This window comes from Squalius cephalus (genome assembly GCF_949319135.1).
Source record: "Squalius cephalus genome assembly, chromosome: 1".
Lineage (NCBI taxonomy): Eukaryota > Metazoa > Chordata > Actinopteri > Cypriniformes > Leuciscidae > Squalius > Squalius cephalus.
The window spans coordinates 29,503,462-29,521,803 of NC_137122.1; the positions used below are offsets into that span (position 1 = coordinate 29,503,462).

Below are 18,342 nucleotides of genomic sequence, written 5' to 3' on the forward strand. Positions count from 1 at the left end.
CACCCTGCTCACCTGTGAATTAGTGCTGTCTGAATGAGCACATATTCACAAATATTTGTATTTTAGATGACCCTTCCCTTTTTGTCCATTTTTGGGGCTATGTCAGAGATAACGTAATGCGTTTAAATGTGTTGTTGAAGAGTTTGTATTTCTGGAGCCTTATATTTTTTGGTTTATCCCAGCATCAGCACAACTTAAAATGGTACTTCCCTGCTGTCAAAATGGGCTTTCAATAAAACTAGGCTGGCTATACAGTAGAAGAAAAAATGAAAAATCGGTGCTACCCGTCTAAAAAAGGCCAAATAGGAAAACATCGACACCCATAATGCACTGGGCATATTGTCGTCCAAGGCCACTCCCACCAGTCTGCTGCTGGATACGCTTGACCAGAGTCAAATACCGCCTTGCTTTAGTAGGAAATACTTCTTTGTAAACTATTAGTCATAATGGTGTCTGCTTGTATTGTTCTCGTGTGCAAGAATTCAAAGAGTAAACGTTTAGCGGGAGTAAGTTACTTTCAGTTTCCAGTGAAGGATCTAGTGTGTTGTAGGCAGCGACTAAAAGCTGCAAAGAGGTGACAAAATTAATTATTGTTCTACTCTGCCTATTTTATAAGATCTCCATTATCTTCACTAACAATTCTGGAGTCTTCATGAGTTTCAACATTTGATAAATGTTGAGAATTGCTTTGGTTGCTTAGGTTAATATCAGCCTATATGACTCTCATGGTGTTTATATAACATTCAGATGAATAAGTTTGATAAGTTTGAACATGCACAGAAACTGCATGACTCATCTTCTCTTGCTTGTGCTTGATGGTTCTAGCTGGATATAGATTAGAACTGAAGACTCATCACTGCTTTTGGCTGTATCCTCATGCTTATGTCTACTGGACCTCAGTAGAGAGCACAGGGAGTGGTTGCACCCTCAGGACGACAACTAACAGTCTGGCCTGTGAGCCTTTATGTAGGGAATGCTATTGTCAGACTAATGGATATGTAAGGGTCCTCTGTCTGCTGCCACCACAAAAAACGAATGTTTCTTCAAGTCCAGCATAGCACACGCCACATGTCCTCTAGCCACCCACTGCAATAACTTTACCCCCTCAAATTCTCCCATGCAATGCCTTTGCCTGTTGTAGCTTTAGTTGTTTTTGACAAAACTCCACCCAAAGAAACACAATTCCCATTCCATTCCCTACTTGCCAGAATCCAGCCCAAAACAATGTCTCATTGTTAACAAATCCTGTTAAGAGCAATCTTAAGAGCATCCTTAACTATATTTGTGTCAAAAACCTGAAAAATGTAGTCTTTTCTGGCAGGGAACATCATGGCACGTCCCAATCCAATGTTTGCGTAATATCCTGTCTATTAAATTGAATCTAGACCATTTTTAAAGGGACTGTCCTTCGCTGCATGTGATATCCCACAATCTTGTGTATGTGGTTAGTTAAAAATAAATTCTGTAACCAGAATGGTTGAAAGCAAATTAATAAATTAAACATTTATTATTGTTTTTTTTTTAACCAAATCAGAGATCAGACATCATGATCAGTGATATTCTTTAATCGTTGCCTCAGAATAATATATTTTTTTAAATCTAGCCCAAGGCATACGCAAAAAAGTGGCGAGGCCTGTTTGAGTTAGTGGTGTTATGAAAAGGGGTGTATCGTTTTCTAAAACATGTTCAGATGAAACAGAGCGTTACTGACAGACTGGAAAGAGAGGTGCTGCAATAATGTAAATATGTGGAAAAATAATGTTTTTTTTTTTAAACATTCCAGCAAGAAAATCTATTCTAGAATACCTCAAAAACAAAATCAAAACGTAAAGGGTTAGTTCACCCTAGTTCATTCTGTCATTAATAACTCACCCTTCATTTAGTTCCAAACCCGTAATACTTTCGTTCATCTTCGGAACACAAGTGAAGGTCTTTTTGATGAAATATGAGAGATTTCTATTCCTCCATTGACAGCTGCTGCGCAACTACCTTATTGGTTCTCGCAGATCAAGCGAACATGCTTGAGATTTCGTTTACCACAGCTGATGTGTGAGTCAATGAATATTTATGTGTGAATAAAAGACTAAATTAAATCTGTTCAGTGTATAAATCAATTGAGTCTCTTCAGAAAATTTGGACTAAACCGCTCAATTAATATGGATTAGTTTTACGAGCTCTTTATGAACGTTTTTAAGTGTCAAAGTTGTAGTCGCTTAGACTGTCAACAGAGGGATTGAAATCTCTCAGATTTTATCGCAAATTTCATCATTTGTGTTCCGAAGATGAACGAAAATCTTACGGGTTTGGAACGACATGAGGGTGAGTAATTAATGTCAGAATTTTCATTTTTGGCTGAACTAACCCTTTAAATATGCATAGTATAGCTATGCTAAGTTCATTTTTTCCCAATGTGTTGATTCAGGTTCTACCAGGAAAACCCCTTTAGTCATCATTAGATCTTCATGTTAACCCTAAAGCTAACCAGATGTGATGATGACTTAGAAGCTGGTCTGAAGCCAGTTTCCATAAAAAATGTACAAGTCATTGACTGACTGACTGGGCAGCAAAGCCAGACAGTCAGCCAGTCACCTTTGCTGCTTAACATCTCCGTTTGTGCCATGATTAAGAGTCTCTACCACCTCTTGTGTTCTTAAAGAACAGAACAATCTAATCTTTATCAAGTAACACTTAATTTTACAGTGTTCTTGTTACACGTTACTGTAGTATAAATTATGCATAGTTACATTCGACTAACCCTAATCCAAACCCCATTTCTCACCCTAACCCTATAGTAAGTACATTTAGTTAATTAGTATTTCTCAGAACTTAAATGTATAATTATATTGTAACAGGGAGACTTTAAAATAAAGTGTAACCTCTAATCCTTCCTTGTTGTGCTGAACCACTGTGATAAATTATGACTAATTCTCCTCGTTTATCTTTCTCTGGGTCTAACAGAGCTGCATCTGGGTCATGGGGTCAGGGTTATCTGGGTGAGGCTGGTACTGGGGGATGTGCAAGTTTAACCTGATCTGAGGCCAGTTCCCAGGCCCTGGATTCAAGGGGAATCCAGAGGGCTTATGTTCCGGTCCAAATCTCTCAGCGTGGGAGAGCTGTTCAGGAGCCTGGGGACTATGGTCAGGGCTAATGCATCTATTGCTTCCAGATTCTTGCAAATTACTTAAGTCCTGGGGAAATCTTGGAGAACTAAACTAGAACACACACACACGAAACAAGGACTCTGGTTCACTGATCATAAATGGTTGTTTTATAAACATGCAGAACTGTGCATTAACTGGCTTATTGAGTCCTTGAGTTGTCAAGCATGTCTTGTGACCTTAAATTCAGCCGACATATAAACTGGTGGGATCAGTGGAGTTTAATTAGTTGGCTTGGTATACTGATTTATTTTTCTTTTAAGATCCAGCAAATGTCAGATTAATGTGAGAAATGCTGTGGTCGGGCTGTACTCTACTGCCGAGTGAGTTTGTGTGGTATCTTGGGTATTGCCAGTTTTTGACTTCTTGTTCTTCCACCCACTGATGTTCTGGCAGGACCCCAGTGATGAGTCACAGATTCTCCATTGGCCTTATAAAGAAAGATCTCTTTATTGTGGATATCATACCGTATATAAGTGCTGTTTAGCTATTCAGAAAGTCTAAACAATTTAGTTGTATTATGGGTGCCTTTCAGTAGGGGGCGTTCTCTCCTATGGTATTGCATTTTGATTTAAAAAAAGAAATAGGTCTTTATATATATATTTTCATTTAAGAATTCATATGGAATTGAATTTTTTCCAAACATTTAAAATGTGTTTATCACTCACTGGTGTCTGTGCGAAGGTGTGTGTAGTAAATTTAACAAATATTTTGTTACTTACATATACTGTAACTGTTCATCCAATCAGATTTCAGAGTTTCATTAAATACAAAACAACATACGATACACAAACTTGCAAAATATTTTATTCTGTCAGAAAACACGGCTACTTTTGAATGGCTGTCATTGGAGAAAGATGCATTTTGCAGCCAGGTGGTCATTTTTATGCTAAGGAATTCAAGGATTTAAGATGGTTTAGGAGATTTAGAATTAGAATTCATTGTAAAATAATGTATTTGAACTATTTGCAAATTGTATATATACAGTATAAGGGTCAAAGGGTCAATTCTGTAGTTTTTTTTTTTATCTCCAGGATAATGATTATGGTTGGGTATTTAATTCATTGTGCAGTGTGTTTGGTTTCATACGGTATATGGTTTGCCTATATGACTCTCTTGGTGTTTATATAACATTCAGATGAATAAGTTAATAAGTTTGAACATGCACAAAACTCCATGACTAATGTGGCAAAAAATGGCTCTGTTAGGGCCCTATCATACACCCGGCACAATGCAGCGCCAAGCGCGATGCAAGTGTTTTTTGCTAGTTTCAGCAAAAACAAAAACCGCAGCACAAAAACATGCCAAATATTAAAAATAAAAGGATTACAATGTAAAAGATTAATATTGTGTACGTAAAGATATGGTGTAATCCGGCTTGTCCCGTAGATGGTCTACTACCGCTTTAACCTCTGGAGACGCGTTCAGTTTTTCCGCTTGTAAATTTCGTCACGTAATTAGCGAATCCGCCATGGTGCGAGCGCAACTGGCTGTTAAAGGGAATGGGAGATGAGACTCAGACTCTGGTTGGTTTATTTCACGTTACGCCCAAAATACACCCTTTACTCATTAAAGGTCCCGTTCTGCGTGATCCCATGTTTCAAACTTTAGTTAGTGTGTAATGTTGCTGTTAGAGCATAAATAATATCTGTAAAATGATAAAGCTCAAAGTTCAATGCCAAGCGAGATATTTTATTTAACAGAAGTTGACTACAAAAAATGGCTCGATTGGACTACATCCCTCTACTTCCTTCTTTAATGATGTCACTAGAACCATTTCTTGACTAACCTCCGCCCACAGGAATGCTCCCTCAACTCTACTGGCTACTTGCGTACTTCTTATAACTTAGGCTACTGTGTTTACTCAGCTCTTACGGTGATTTTCTGAAGTAAAACTGACGCTTCATCTTTTGTGTGATGTACAATAAACTTTATTAAACTCATCAGTACATGTTTGATCATCATTCAGACAGCAGACTTGCAGGCTATTAATAAATAATGGATACATACAAGCAGATGACAAATACGTTATAATAACCGTAATTAAACTACTAAACCATACCTGTTTCATCTCTATACAGCACTCTGACTCTGTAGGCATTATTGTCCGACTCGAAATGAACGCCGTTACTGAGAGTTTCTGATATTATCATCATTCCGTGAGATGAATTTTTCCTGAGAGACTGAGCGCGAGCTCATGAAGCTCCGCCCCCTGTGCCGTCCAGCAGCAGCTCATTTGCATTTAAAGGGCACACACTAAAACAGCGCGTTTTTCTGAGCCCCAAAAAATGTCAATTTAAACATGCTGTAAAAAATGATCTGTTGGGTATTTTGAGCTCAAACTTCACATACACACTCTGGGGACATCAGAGACTTATTTTACATCTTGTGAAAAGGGGCATATAACGGGACCTTTAAGAGAATAGTGATAACCCTTTCAGACCATGTGCCGCGCGCGCTGACTATTTTTCCCGTCGTTAAACTTGCAAAAGTGGATTCGGACACGCCCTAAGGGAACTTGCGCCTTGTGCTTTAGACCGTGCGCTTATATCTTTAAAATAGGGCCCTTAATGTTTATTGTCTAGTCACATTCAATTACAGATTACATTACATAAATTGTGTAAATGATAGTGGTTGGTCAATTTTAATTGAAAATTTTGACAAAAAAATATTTTGCAGCACTGAGTATTACTGTTCGTCATTTTTATTTTAAAACAAATATTAAATATTTAGCTACTCACATCTTACCTTGCACCTTTTCACCATTAAAACTGTTTCACCATTCACCGTCTTTGATTTGATTAGCCATCTCAAACATTTTGACAGTATCCATCCAATGTTGCGAATTTGGATTTTGACAGTTTCCATCTAAAGTTGCGAATTTAATGTATTTGAACAAACCATTTATGAATAAAGAAGCGTTTCAAGAGAATAAAATCGTCACTTCTTAGGATATTGGTGTAAAATATCTGTAATACAAATGGAAGTTTGGCTCTTTTTCCCCCATCATAAATGACTTGTCTCAGAGCGCGCAGACGAATGCAATAAACTCTGTCATGTTATCTTGCATTCGGATGCTGGTGTTTGGGAACGCTATCAGGTGAGATGCTTCTGTGAGGAAATTAAACCAAATCATTCTGATCAGGCATTTCAGAATGGTCAGACCAACATTTGAGATGTTGTGCAATGAAATTGGTCCTCGTTAGTCCAGTTATCCAATCACATTATCTGTTGAGGCAAAGTCACGTGAGATTTTGTGTTATACATTGAGGGATTTATTCAGTAAATGTGTTTCCATCATAGTTCATGCACAAGTCTTCTTATTGGATAAAAAATCAGCCTCAATTCAGCGCGTACGTTTTTTAATGCGCATTTTTAGAATTTATGTGCATCTTGCCGTTTCCATTCAGTGTTTTTTTATACGATATCCCAAAGAAAGGTGGATGGAAACATAGCTACTGATGAGCATTGTTAGACTGCTGAGGCAAACCAGCCTAAAATTGTAACTTCTTGTCATTCTAACAACAAATCGAGTTGTGTGAAATTGAGTGCAGCAGTTCCCACATTTTCCAACGATTTACTAATACGTCAGCACATTTTACTAATTCTTTCCCTCGTTTTATCGTGTGCACTATATAATAATTTGTTCCCTTGATTTACTAAATCGTGGCCAAGTTGTAAAAATGAATTCCCTTGTTTTAGTTCAATCAAAATGAGGGAACAAATTAGTTCAATGTGGACACAATGTACTAAAATGAGGAAATTAATTAATAAATCGTGCGTGGGATCAAATTCTTACTTCGTGGTCATTATTTACTAAAACGAGAGAAACATTTTTTGTCCGCATGTCATGTGCCGGGCTTCATTTTTTTGTGTGTGGCTTGAGTTAGGACTACACCACTGCTTTATAGAAGACTGGGCCTGTTGTTCATAAATTGATAAATAAAAAGAGTCCAAGAGGGAAATCGAAAAAGTGTGAGAAGATATTTGTTTTTAAATGAAGAAAGATTGTTCTTCCTGTTGCATAAACTCTTGTTTGCAGTGCACTTCCAAAATGTAATGCAGTACATGTGAATATTAGCCCATCAATGAGAGTGGTATATGTGTGTGTACAGGGCAAGATCCAGCAGCTCCTGCTCGTGGATGATCCTCAGGTTGCGGCTGACTACTGCCAAGATTACATTCCCGATTGCGACAGCCCTTTGCCCTACAGTACCCAGAGCCTGGACCCTGATGAGGTTAGTGATTCCTCTGTGAGTGTGGCTCCTCATGTAGTCAAAAAAGCCTTCTTTTCTTGTTATTTCCAACTGATTTATTTTACATCTATATGACAACTTTTTTCCCCTTTACTATTCTACAGACTCCTCATATTTTAGCATTTAAGTATCATATGCAAACAGAGGAAGAGACACTTGTTTTTCCAATGAACCTTGAGCAACCAGCCTCACAGTTTTCCACAGAATTGCTGCATTTTATGAAGACATAATTTGTTCCAGCTTGGCCAAAAATGTCTTCCTCTCTTTGGAAGAGCCCTGTCAAAACTTCCTTTGAGTGGTTGAGCTGCCTTGGCTTCTCAATTCCACATTTACATTTATCTGTTTGCACTTTTTACTGTTCTGGCTTCTGGGCTCGGCTCCCAGCGCACTCATCTAAGCCAGCCAATAAACAGCACAAGCATGCATATGAATTAAAATGCTTGTCGCCTAGGCACTAGTGCACTGTTAGCTCTAGGAACCTTGTTATTATTATAACTTTTTTTTTGTACAACCAATATAATAGAGATATTTTTATGTTAAATTTGTGTATAACTGCGGAACGGATTCTTTTTACTTTTATTTCTGTTTTTTTTTTTTTTGGCACAATAATAACAAAACAATGACTAGATAATAATAATGATAATAATGGGGGCCTTTAGCTCAGTGCTAACATTTTAAAAACTCATTCTCAATTGATGGACTTAATACAATATTGTATATATACTAATATACAGTACACACTCCTGTTCTAAAGTTTGGGGCCAAAAAGACTTTCAGCAAGTATGCAAAAGTAACATTACAGACATTTATAATGTTACAAAAGATTTATATTTCAAATAAATGCTTTTGAAATTTTCTATTAATTAAAGAATCTTGGAAAAAATTGTGGTTTCCACAAAAATATTTTAAATTTTTTTTTTTTTTTTCAGTATTGAAAATAATCAGAAATGTTTCATGAGCATCAAATCATCATATTAGAATGATTTCTGAAGGATCATGTGAGAGAACATTGTACTTTGTACATTTTTCATCTTCAAACCAAATTTGGGTCTCTAGCCGACAAAGTGTAAATCCTGTCTGGCTAGCGCGCTTCCCTTACGCATTTTAGGTCAATAGGTCCATAGGAAGAGAGTAGACAGTCTTTTATGTCTGTTCAAACACATTCAACCAGATCAGCGTTTACACTACGAAAGCAATCCGGTCGAATGCGTTTTTGACTTCCTCTGAAAGTGGTCAAAAGTGGACAAGCTCAAAACGGTTTAGACGCCGTTTTTACCTGTATTTAGCGTCGTCCACTTGTGATCCAATCGACCAAAACACATCTTAATACCAGGTGTAAACATGAGTGTTGTCATGACATTTTCCTATGGCCCCAGTGACATGAAAATGAAGGTTTAGGTGATTGCCTCAAAAAGTTCTGTATTCTCTTGATTAAAGATGGCAGATTTTAAATCGCATAATTATTGGGGTTCTGCGCCAGCCTAGCAACTATTATTGAGATGAATAAGAGTGCTAACAGAGGTGTACAAGATGCAAGAACACGTCCTATTTGAACAGCACCACAGTTTATCTTTTAAATCAACGGTGACTTGTTAGACTCCCCCATACTTGTTTTCAGAATGTGATATTTTTTGTGGACATTTTGAACATGTTTTTTCGATTTCGATGATTTGTGTTTGTTGTGAACGTGCACGTGCGGGTGAGTCAGCCCAGCGAGTAATCATGTCAGTGGGTTAGCATTTCTCTGCGGCCTTCTGGGAGGAACGCTTAAGGTCATCGTACATTCATTTCTCCTCACAACTCCCACGGCCAGTTTTGTGCGTGTGTGCTGAATGTAAATGTCTGCGTATGTGTGTCTATCGGCAGCCGTTCAAAGGCAGAGCCAGTTGGCTTTCAGTTCCCACAACAGCTGAGAGACCAGGGACTAATGACGGGATTCATCAGAACTGCTCACATTACTGACCTATTACCAGAGCTCACACTGATCCGATTCTATCCTGCCCGACTTGGCATCTCAACACCTCGCTTTGGTTCTCACATTATTCATATAATCTCCCCCTGACAGGCCTCATCAAATCCATTCAGTCAGAGCCTCTCATAATAGCCTGTAAGCAGCTCAGCTCTGACCCCTTGAATTGTGGGCTGATAATGTAGCGCCTGTCTGAATTGAGAACAAGTTGAACTTTGACCTAATTTGCAAAGAGAATAATATACATTGTCTAGTGGAATCAGTCAGACACCTTCATTTTAGATTAAATTATAGAGATTGCCAGTGATATACGTGTCTGTATGTTGTGTTGTCCTACTGTCAGAATGTCTTGAACAATTTTAATTCTGCTCATCTATCCCCAACCTCTGACCTCTTGCCCCATCTATAAAAGGTCAATCCCATCTATAACCTCGATGACATCATGCAGGGAGACGAGCCTGCGGAACCAACGAAACGCCCCAAAAAGGGCCGCAAAGGCAAAAAGAACAAAAAAAAGAAAGATAAGAAAGGCAAAAAAGAATCTCGTAAGAAGAGAAAGGAGGCCGAAGCTCTTGAAGAAGGTTTCCTTGAGGTTTCTTCTAAGCTGCCGGAGTATTTGGCTCATCGAGGAGCTTTACCAGAGCAGCCGGATCCACCTACGACGGAGCATCCCAAGACACCAGTGCAATCTCCAACAATAACGGTCGATCTGATGGACTCCATACCCGACATGCCCACTCATGAACCCGACACCTATCAGGACGAACACACCAGACCCATTACTGTGACAGATCTTGAGGACCAGTCTGTGCTGGCACCTGCATTTTCTGAATCCCCAAAGATGGAGGTGGAGGTAGAACATTAAGTGCCAGTGTAGTTGCCCATACTTCCTCCTCCTCCCTCCCTATCGTTCTCCTGACCAATCACTGACTCTCCCTCGCACATTTTAACCACTAGTCATCCATTGTACTAACCAGCCTCCGTCATTCTAACCTCCCCAATAACTGCACCGATACTCTTCTTCCCAGATGTTGTGCTCATAAAATAACTACATTGTAGTCATAGTTGGCAGCTTTAGTGAGATGTGTCGACTCAAAATGAATATGAATTACGGCTCATTTCAACTGTGACACTTTGATGCGCGTCACTAGTTGAATGCGAGACATGATGCATATATTACTCGGGTTTTGGCGTAGAGTTACACTTAGAGTGTACTTTTATGTCTTGACTTGGCACGCTTTATACAGATTGAAACTGAAAGATGTGCTCCAAGACAGAATGAGAAATAGGACTGCGTTTGACAGAAATCCATTTTCATGCGTCTTTTTGAAACATTTCCCTTTGACAGCTTTGATAGATGTAGTTTTTACTGAATGGATCAAGCTTCTGCTGAGGTAAAACTCAGATGCCAGTATCAGTGTGCCAGGTTTGCTCACCCTCCTTTTCATGCTGTTATGGCTGGCAGAACATTCGGCTTTCATGCTGACATCCTTTGTTGTTATTAAAACCTCCTACCCCACACTCACCAGCTCAGCAGTATGTATGCATTGAAACCAGAACGTTTCTATAACCTGCACCTGTGAATTGCGCTAACATTTTAATTAGTCAACAGTGGAGATGTGGAGCACAGTTAGGCCAGAAACATATACAAGTATGCAAACGCAACGCAACTTCACATGCACATGCTGCGTATGCATTCTTTCATTACAAACAAATCTCAGTACTCAAGGGGGCGATAGAGTTACATTCAAACATCTGTTACTCTTTAATGCTGTAACTTCAAGCAAGATTTTCATTATACTGTTGCTCAGCCGTTACACTAGCTTACTTGAAGGGCGGCTTGACCTGAAATTTATTTTAACGTTCTCAATATAGCGCCCCCTTGTGGTAATGCTGAAAATGCAACTCATTTCGCATTTGCATTTATGTAATTGTGTAGACTATATTTCGGGCCTTAGTGTCTCTAAAGCTCAGATGCCCAGTGGAGCCAAACTAGTGTAGAGTGGAAATGACTGACTTTGCTCGGTATCTCCATGGTTGCGGTTGCCATGGCTGTGCCACTTCTGATTCTGCTGTGTCGGTGTGCAGGAGGAGAGGCCGATTAAAACACCAGAGGTTGAGGAGTTTAGTGATGACCTTTACAGCGATGAGCACAACGAGCTCTTGGTTTCCACAGTGACAGTCGGCCCTAATATCACGGACTATGAGGTATGTGCTCTGGTTTCTGTTTCTGGGCTTTGCAAGCATGTTTGAGGTGATAACCTTGACTGTATGCTGTGGACATGTTTTGTTCTTTCATAGATCATGGAGTTTGATGAGTTTAAAAATGGCTCGGACAGTTTGGAGCAGGAATATGAGGAATATGAGATTTATGAGGACCGATTTGACCCCGCTGCGAGGGAGAAGCCAGGCACATGGGATGGAGAGGTACAGTTTTGTACCTCTGTAATAAATTAACTGTCAACACACAGGCAAATATGGATTTCCTCTTTATCCCTACTAGGGATGCAAAGTTTCAGTATTTTGGAACAAAAATGCAGTAATATTAGTCTTTTATATAGTATTGATTTATTTCAAAATAATGCAGTCTGCAAAAACAATGATTAGCTAATTGAGAAATACTGAAATGCATGTTTTTAAAGGAATAGTTCACCCCAAAATAAAAAAATATCCTATAATGGACTCACTCTCAAGCCATCGTAGGTGTATATGACTTTCTTCTGTCAGCCAAACACAATCGCGAGTACGGCTGTTGTCGGAAGCCAGTGTTTATAGTTTTAAATAGATATTTGTCTTACAAAAATGCATCACTTCACTTCAGAAGGCATTTATTAACCCCCTGGAATCATATAGATTACTTTTATGATGGATGGATGGATGTGCTTTTTTGAGCTTCAAAATCTCAGGATCTATTCAATGCCCATTTCAAATTTGGGAAGAGCCAGGATATTTTTTAATATAACTCTTGATTGTGTTCGGCTGAAAGAAGAAAGTCATGTACACCTAGGATGGCTTGCGGGTGAACGTTGAACTATTTTTGGGTGAACTATTCCTTTAAATACTTTACATTAGCTTTTATAAATTTTGTTTGTGTGTTTATTTGCTCTTTAAAATTTACTTGAAAACACATGCAAAAAATACTCAAAATTTAACTTTTTAAATAAATGTCCATGTTCCATTGGTTCGTTTTTGGTTTGGTATGAAAATTGGTATCAAGGATCATGAAGTTACACAGACTTTGGTATTGACTTCCTTCACCTGTTCCTCCTCTCTCAGGGCGGGCGATTTGAGAAAGGACAGAAGGGAGAGCAAGGTGTCGTTGAACCAGTGAGTGCTGGAGTGTGAAGTTAAACATACTAACTTACGAACATACACAGGCCATCTAATTCTAATCTCCTTGTGTTTTATACTAACTAGGGCAAATTTTTTGAAGGTCCCCCTGGCCCACCAGGACTACCAGTAAGTCAAAATACTATTTAAATAATTAGCAAAATTATTATAAAACAACTTTACAGTCTTCAAGTGATTTCATGTGGTCTTGAAGTGGTGTCTGGGAATCTTTCATTAAAAAATATTTGTTTATTCTGTTTATTCCCCAGGGTCTTCCAGGAATTGCTGGCATCACAGGCCCCCCAGGACCCAGCGGAGACCCAGGTGATATGGTGAGTGTCCTCATAATCACCTAACCCACAAGACCTGGCATGAACCTCGAGCTGAGGACAAGCAGAACACATCCAGGGGGACGGGGGGAGATGACTGGACTCGTGTGTTGATGGACCAAACCTCACAGATGACTCAGAGCCGCTCGAAGGGACCACCAACCTCTACGGAGACCTTAGGCATCAGGAACCCATGACTCATCTGATAGTTTGACCTAATTTGCTCTGGACAGTGTGTCTGTTCTTGTAGCGTGACTCACACTTTACACACGATCCCTTACCAGGGTGAGAGAGACAGCAGACTTCCAACTGCAGTAAAGAGCCTAAATTCATCATTTTCCTCTGGCAGTGGGGATGAAGATAGATTATTCTTTTGTCTCCGCTCAGTTTAGCGCCTCTGGTCGGTTGTGAATCAACTTCTCTTGGGTGTCAGCTTCACAAGAGTTGAGTTTTAGTAAAAACATCAGACTAGGCTGAGAAATCCCGTTCACTGCAGATGTAATCTCTTTTTGGCCTTGCACGTTTATAGAGGTCTTACAACATTTCCGAAGCTGAAAGACAAAAGAAAATATTCCGGCCGGAGGTATTATCTTTTCTTTTGAAGGTTGAAGAGTTGTGTTGTTAGGAGAGGACTGGTGACTGACAGCTTTGATTAGCTGAGCTCTTAATTTTTTTTACACCAGGCAAATGTGCACCGTATACGCTTTGATACAGGAATCACGCAAAATCAGAAAAGAAAATCAATAGGTGTTTCATTGCATTCAGGAAACAAGCCAATGGGTAGGGAATAACTGAAGAATGCTGTAATGCAATTGTTTTGTACAGAAATGCTTCATCAATGAACTGAGTTAATTGTCTCTGCTCACACAAGGGTCCGGAGGGACGTCCAGGGCTGCCTGGTGCTGATGGGATACCGGGTCCTCAAGGCACTTTGCTCATGTTACCCGTAAGATGAAATCATTCCTTCAGTAATGCATTTAAACCACTTGCATCACATTAGTAAGAGTTGTTTGCTAGAGGAATATAATTAAAATTTTACATCACAAAACATGAGGTATTAGCCTCAATAGCATATTTTGGCCACATGGTGGAGCTGTGATATAATCAGTGCTGTTAATATTCAGTGCATTTCCAATTTTGTGTTTTAAACTAAAATATAAAATATATCTTTAATAGTAACTTGCTTAATGTGTATGAAATATTTAGTCAGTAATCTCTTCCCCTCAGTTCCAGTATGGAGGAGACTCTCAGAAGGGACCTGTCATATCTGCTCAAGAGGCGCAGGCTCAAGCCATCTTACAACAGACCAAAGTAAGACACCCAAATCCAAACTGTCTTTGGCACTTACATATGTGCCCTGGTACTCATTTGTCAGTACTATATAGTCAATGATGTTTGCTAACACACAATCATCACTTTTGCTGATGTTCATTTTTAGGTTTAGGCATTTGAACAAACCACTAACTCCAAAAATATTGAACTTTGTAGCATACTGTTACCACTTGTGGTACAGATATGAATGATCTTCTTAACAATCAGACTTAGTTTGCCCATGCAGAAGAAAGAATCCTGTAAACTTGCACTGAAGGATAAAAGCCATATCTAGAGACCAGTTTGGTTACCTTAAAAATGTGCTTCAAAGAATGTTTTATACCATGGTCTGTCTGAAATGTCTGAGCAATTTTCAGCTTTTTCCTGTCTGTTTTTATTTGTTATTTTCTTCTAGCTGTCATTAAAGGGTCCTCCTGGTCCACTAGGTCTCACAGGGAGACCAGGTCCAGTGGTAAAAAAAATCTTTCTCATTTCTTTTCAAACTTTTTTTTTTTAGCACAGCCTATGCGATCTGCTTAAAATGTTGATGGTCTTGGGTTTGGGGTTCAGTGGATACTTTCTGTCTTTGAAAATGTATGTTTGTTCCAGGGTCTTCCAGGTCCCAGTGGACTAAAAGGGGACAGTGGAGAGTATGGGCCTGCGGTGAGGACATTTCCTTTTATATTTCCTTTTTACATTCAGTAGCCTTTAAAATCCTTGGACTCACCATCTCCATCTCTCTGTCTGTTTATTATTTCTTTTGTTTAAGGGGCCACGTGGGTTGCCAGGTCCTGCTGGTCTTAATGGAAAACCTGGAAAGAGGGTAAGACTGAACACCTCACACACTGTGTAAAAAAAATCAATGGAAGAGTGATCAGAGTTCAAGCGTGATCCATTTAATTAAACTCATCATGAATATGAATTGGGCGATAACAGTTTCTATATTGATGTGCTGTGTTTTTTGGTTCATGAATATTGCATAAGCAGTGCAAAGTGGTGGATAGAATATGATGACGAAGTGGTATTCTGTGTTTTACCTTGCAGGGCCGGTCAGGAGCGGATGGAGGTCGAGGGGCTCCTGGAGAGACAGGAGCAAAGGTTATTCACCATATAGTTCCATTAGGACAGGCCATGCACAATAATACTAACTTTTGACTTTAACCTATGGTAATTAGAACACAGTGATGACGTATATTTGTACGCTAATCTGGAAGTTAGCCTCACCCTGGTTCCCTTGACAAAACCATTTTCCATTGGCTTTTGGATTTCTGCAGAAAACAAGCTCTGGACCAACGAAAGTTAATGACTCTTACACGTTTTGTTCATCATGACAATCTTCACAAATTAACACAACTTTTATGAATTTTGAGGTCCAATATACTGTACAATAGCCAGAAGGAATGTTATATATCAACATTCTCATATCCATCACCATGCCAAACACTCCAAGACTTGTTATGACAGAACTACATTTCATAAAAACATGTTGCTCCTCCTTTTTTTTTAAATGAAGAAATTGACACCCGCTCCGAGACATTATATCAGTATTTGATTTGTGAACGAGCTGATTCTTTTCAATGAACCCGCAAATTCGGATTGCAAATCGCACTCAACGATTAAATCGTGAATTGGACCAATCTGATTGCATCTGTTCTTGAGTCAACTACTTACTGATTCAATGATTTGGTTAAAGCACATTTCCAGTTAATACTGAATTCACAAGTCTGCCTTAAAATGAACCAAGAACAGGAGATCCTCTGAGCTTGACCACGCGCGTGACTGATGGTATGAAAAGTAAGTTACTAATGCGAATTCTGTCTGGACCTGGTACATTATTTTTGATCAGGATATTCAGTACTCTTTCAGAAGATGTGTAATAGCGCCCCCTAACGTATAACAGTGAAAACATGGAAAGCTGGAAAATTCCTTCAATGGTGGGGAAAGAGTTCAAATCAAGCACTTTACTCAAGTAAAATTGAAAAGGAACCCTTAATACTTTTACTGGAGTAATATTTTAATAGGTTATCTGTACTTTTACTCAAGCTAAAATTTAATTTAAAAGCTTAAATCTACCACTGGTATTTAATGTTGTAGTAATAAAATGAAAATGAGCTTGTGTTAGCCGCAAACCTTATTTCAGGAATTTAACCATAAACCCATTCAAAAAAAGGCATTGAATTTTGGACAATGGAACCAGGAGTGCAAAAATGCTAATTTATGGGTTTTAGGACTCATTCCCCCAGCACTCTATATGTTGGTGAGTTTGCATGGGCAACCTCTCTAAATATCCAGTTTTTGTGTTTGGTTAGTTAATGTGTGTATGGATTTGCTCAAGTTGTAGATTCAGCTGCCAGAGCTAAATGGGAACACCGGAAACTTTAATTTGACCCTAATAGTTTCGGCCACTGATGGAACCGTTTGCTATTGAGGGCTGTGTTTTATTGTGTGTGCTGACAATAGCAAGCATTCAGCCCTGTCCAGCTGCAAGACCCGTCAGTAAATAAATCACGCAGAGCTATTTAGCACAACAGCAGTTTGTTTGATGAGGAAGTGTGAGGTTCTCCCGCAGCTCTACGAGTCCCAGCACCGGATGCGGGCTGAGAATCACGGCAGATGGGAAGGTTCCTCTGAGGCAGCCTGTCAAACCCTGCCACATGCCACACACACCTCTGGCCCATAGTCACTGCTTGCATCTGTGCGTTTGTGTGTTCGAAGCAAAGCACATGACATTGCGAAAGGACATGAGTTCTGTTCAGTTAATGAAGTGTGCCGGTGGACGTTTGTGTTTGAAACGCCAACTGTTTTGTCGATCTTTCTTATGGATCTTTGTCTTTTTTTGCAGGGTGACAGGGGCTTTGATGGACTGCCTGGTCTTCCAGGGAACAAAGGACATAGAGTGCGTAGAGAACACCAAATTGCTTAATCAAATCACACAGTCTGTTTACTGCTCAGTCAAGAGTGGCTCTTAGATGTATCTAAACACGCCGCTTCACTTTTAATAGATCCTCAGATCTATTTTAGACTTCATATTGTGTGCAATATCACAAATGTGACTCTCATGTGAACATTCCTCAGGGAGACATGGGGAAACCTGGACCCCAAGGTCCACCTGGAGAGCCCGGTCACAAGGTAATACGGATTGGCCTTTTCTTCCATCCGGTTTTTCAGAGCTTTGTGCAACCCCCTAAATGAGTCTTTTATCAGATTGCTAATAATCCGTTTAAAGATCGCCTGCACTGCCCCAGGTGTGTACTCGCAAATCGCATGAAAGAGACAAGCTGTGCACTGTGTGGGATGTTCTCATTATGCAAAGTTAAAAAATGTATGCAGCAGCGATTCACATTGATCACAGCTTTCAAGAATGGGAATATTTTTGCATACATAACCCTTCTGACATCCTTCCTTAAAGACTTAAGGCTGAATCTTAGGTTTTTTTTTTCCACCACAATGAAGATGATTATATTGCCAAACTTCCTATTACAGGGTTCGGATGGGCCTGTTGGACCAAGAGGGCAACCGGGAGAACCTGTGAGTGACGCAACCCAACCCATGGACAGACACACATGCACACAGGCACATAAACACACATAGGTCTCTGACATCCAGTGAGCAGCTCCGTGTCCCTGCTTGGCACAGTCTGATTAACGGTGGCTCAAGCACCATTTAAGTCTCGGCAGGTGAGCTGTGATCCACTGGGGCCACCCAGAGATAAATGGATCACCCAGAGCAGTAAGGGACTTGAGTACTATTACAGCTCGGTACAGAGAGAGATGCTGTGGAGATAAATGCGGGGATGGAGATAGATGAGCTGGGAGATTGGTGAAGGGAAGAGATGAAATCCTGGCCTGCATGATTATATTTCCATATCAATCACCTCCCTGGAGATCACAGATGTGGCTCTGGAACAGGTGGCTTGGCCGGTGTACAAAGACCAAGACTGACAAAAACAAAACACACGCCAGCCATGCATACACACACAGACACACACA

The 18,342-nt window shown here is 39.7% G+C and overlaps 1 protein-coding gene across 1 annotated transcript in view; it reads left to right on the forward strand.

The window, feature by feature from the left end:
- The window catches only part of col5a3a (collagen, type V, alpha 3a), a 67,669-nt gene that overhangs the window by 26,770 nt on the left and 22,557 nt on the right, over window positions 1-18,342 (forward strand). The window contains exons 5-20 of the mRNA XM_079870935.1: window positions 7,274-7,396; window positions 9,796-10,236; window positions 11,472-11,591; window positions 11,685-11,810; window positions 12,660-12,710; window positions 12,801-12,842; window positions 12,983-13,045; window positions 13,914-13,988; window positions 14,270-14,353; window positions 14,769-14,825; window positions 14,963-15,016; window positions 15,123-15,176; window positions 15,398-15,451; window positions 17,196-17,249; window positions 17,429-17,482; window positions 17,837-17,881. Coding sequence (XP_079727061.1) covers window positions 7,274-7,396; window positions 9,796-10,236; window positions 11,472-11,591; window positions 11,685-11,810; window positions 12,660-12,710; window positions 12,801-12,842; window positions 12,983-13,045; window positions 13,914-13,988; window positions 14,270-14,353; window positions 14,769-14,825; window positions 14,963-15,016; window positions 15,123-15,176; window positions 15,398-15,451; window positions 17,196-17,249; window positions 17,429-17,482; window positions 17,837-17,881 — 1,497 coding nt within the window. The remainder of the gene's footprint in view (window positions 1-7,273; window positions 7,397-9,795; window positions 10,237-11,471; window positions 11,592-11,684; window positions 11,811-12,659; window positions 12,711-12,800; window positions 12,843-12,982; window positions 13,046-13,913; window positions 13,989-14,269; window positions 14,354-14,768; window positions 14,826-14,962; window positions 15,017-15,122; window positions 15,177-15,397; window positions 15,452-17,195; window positions 17,250-17,428; window positions 17,483-17,836; window positions 17,882-18,342) is intronic.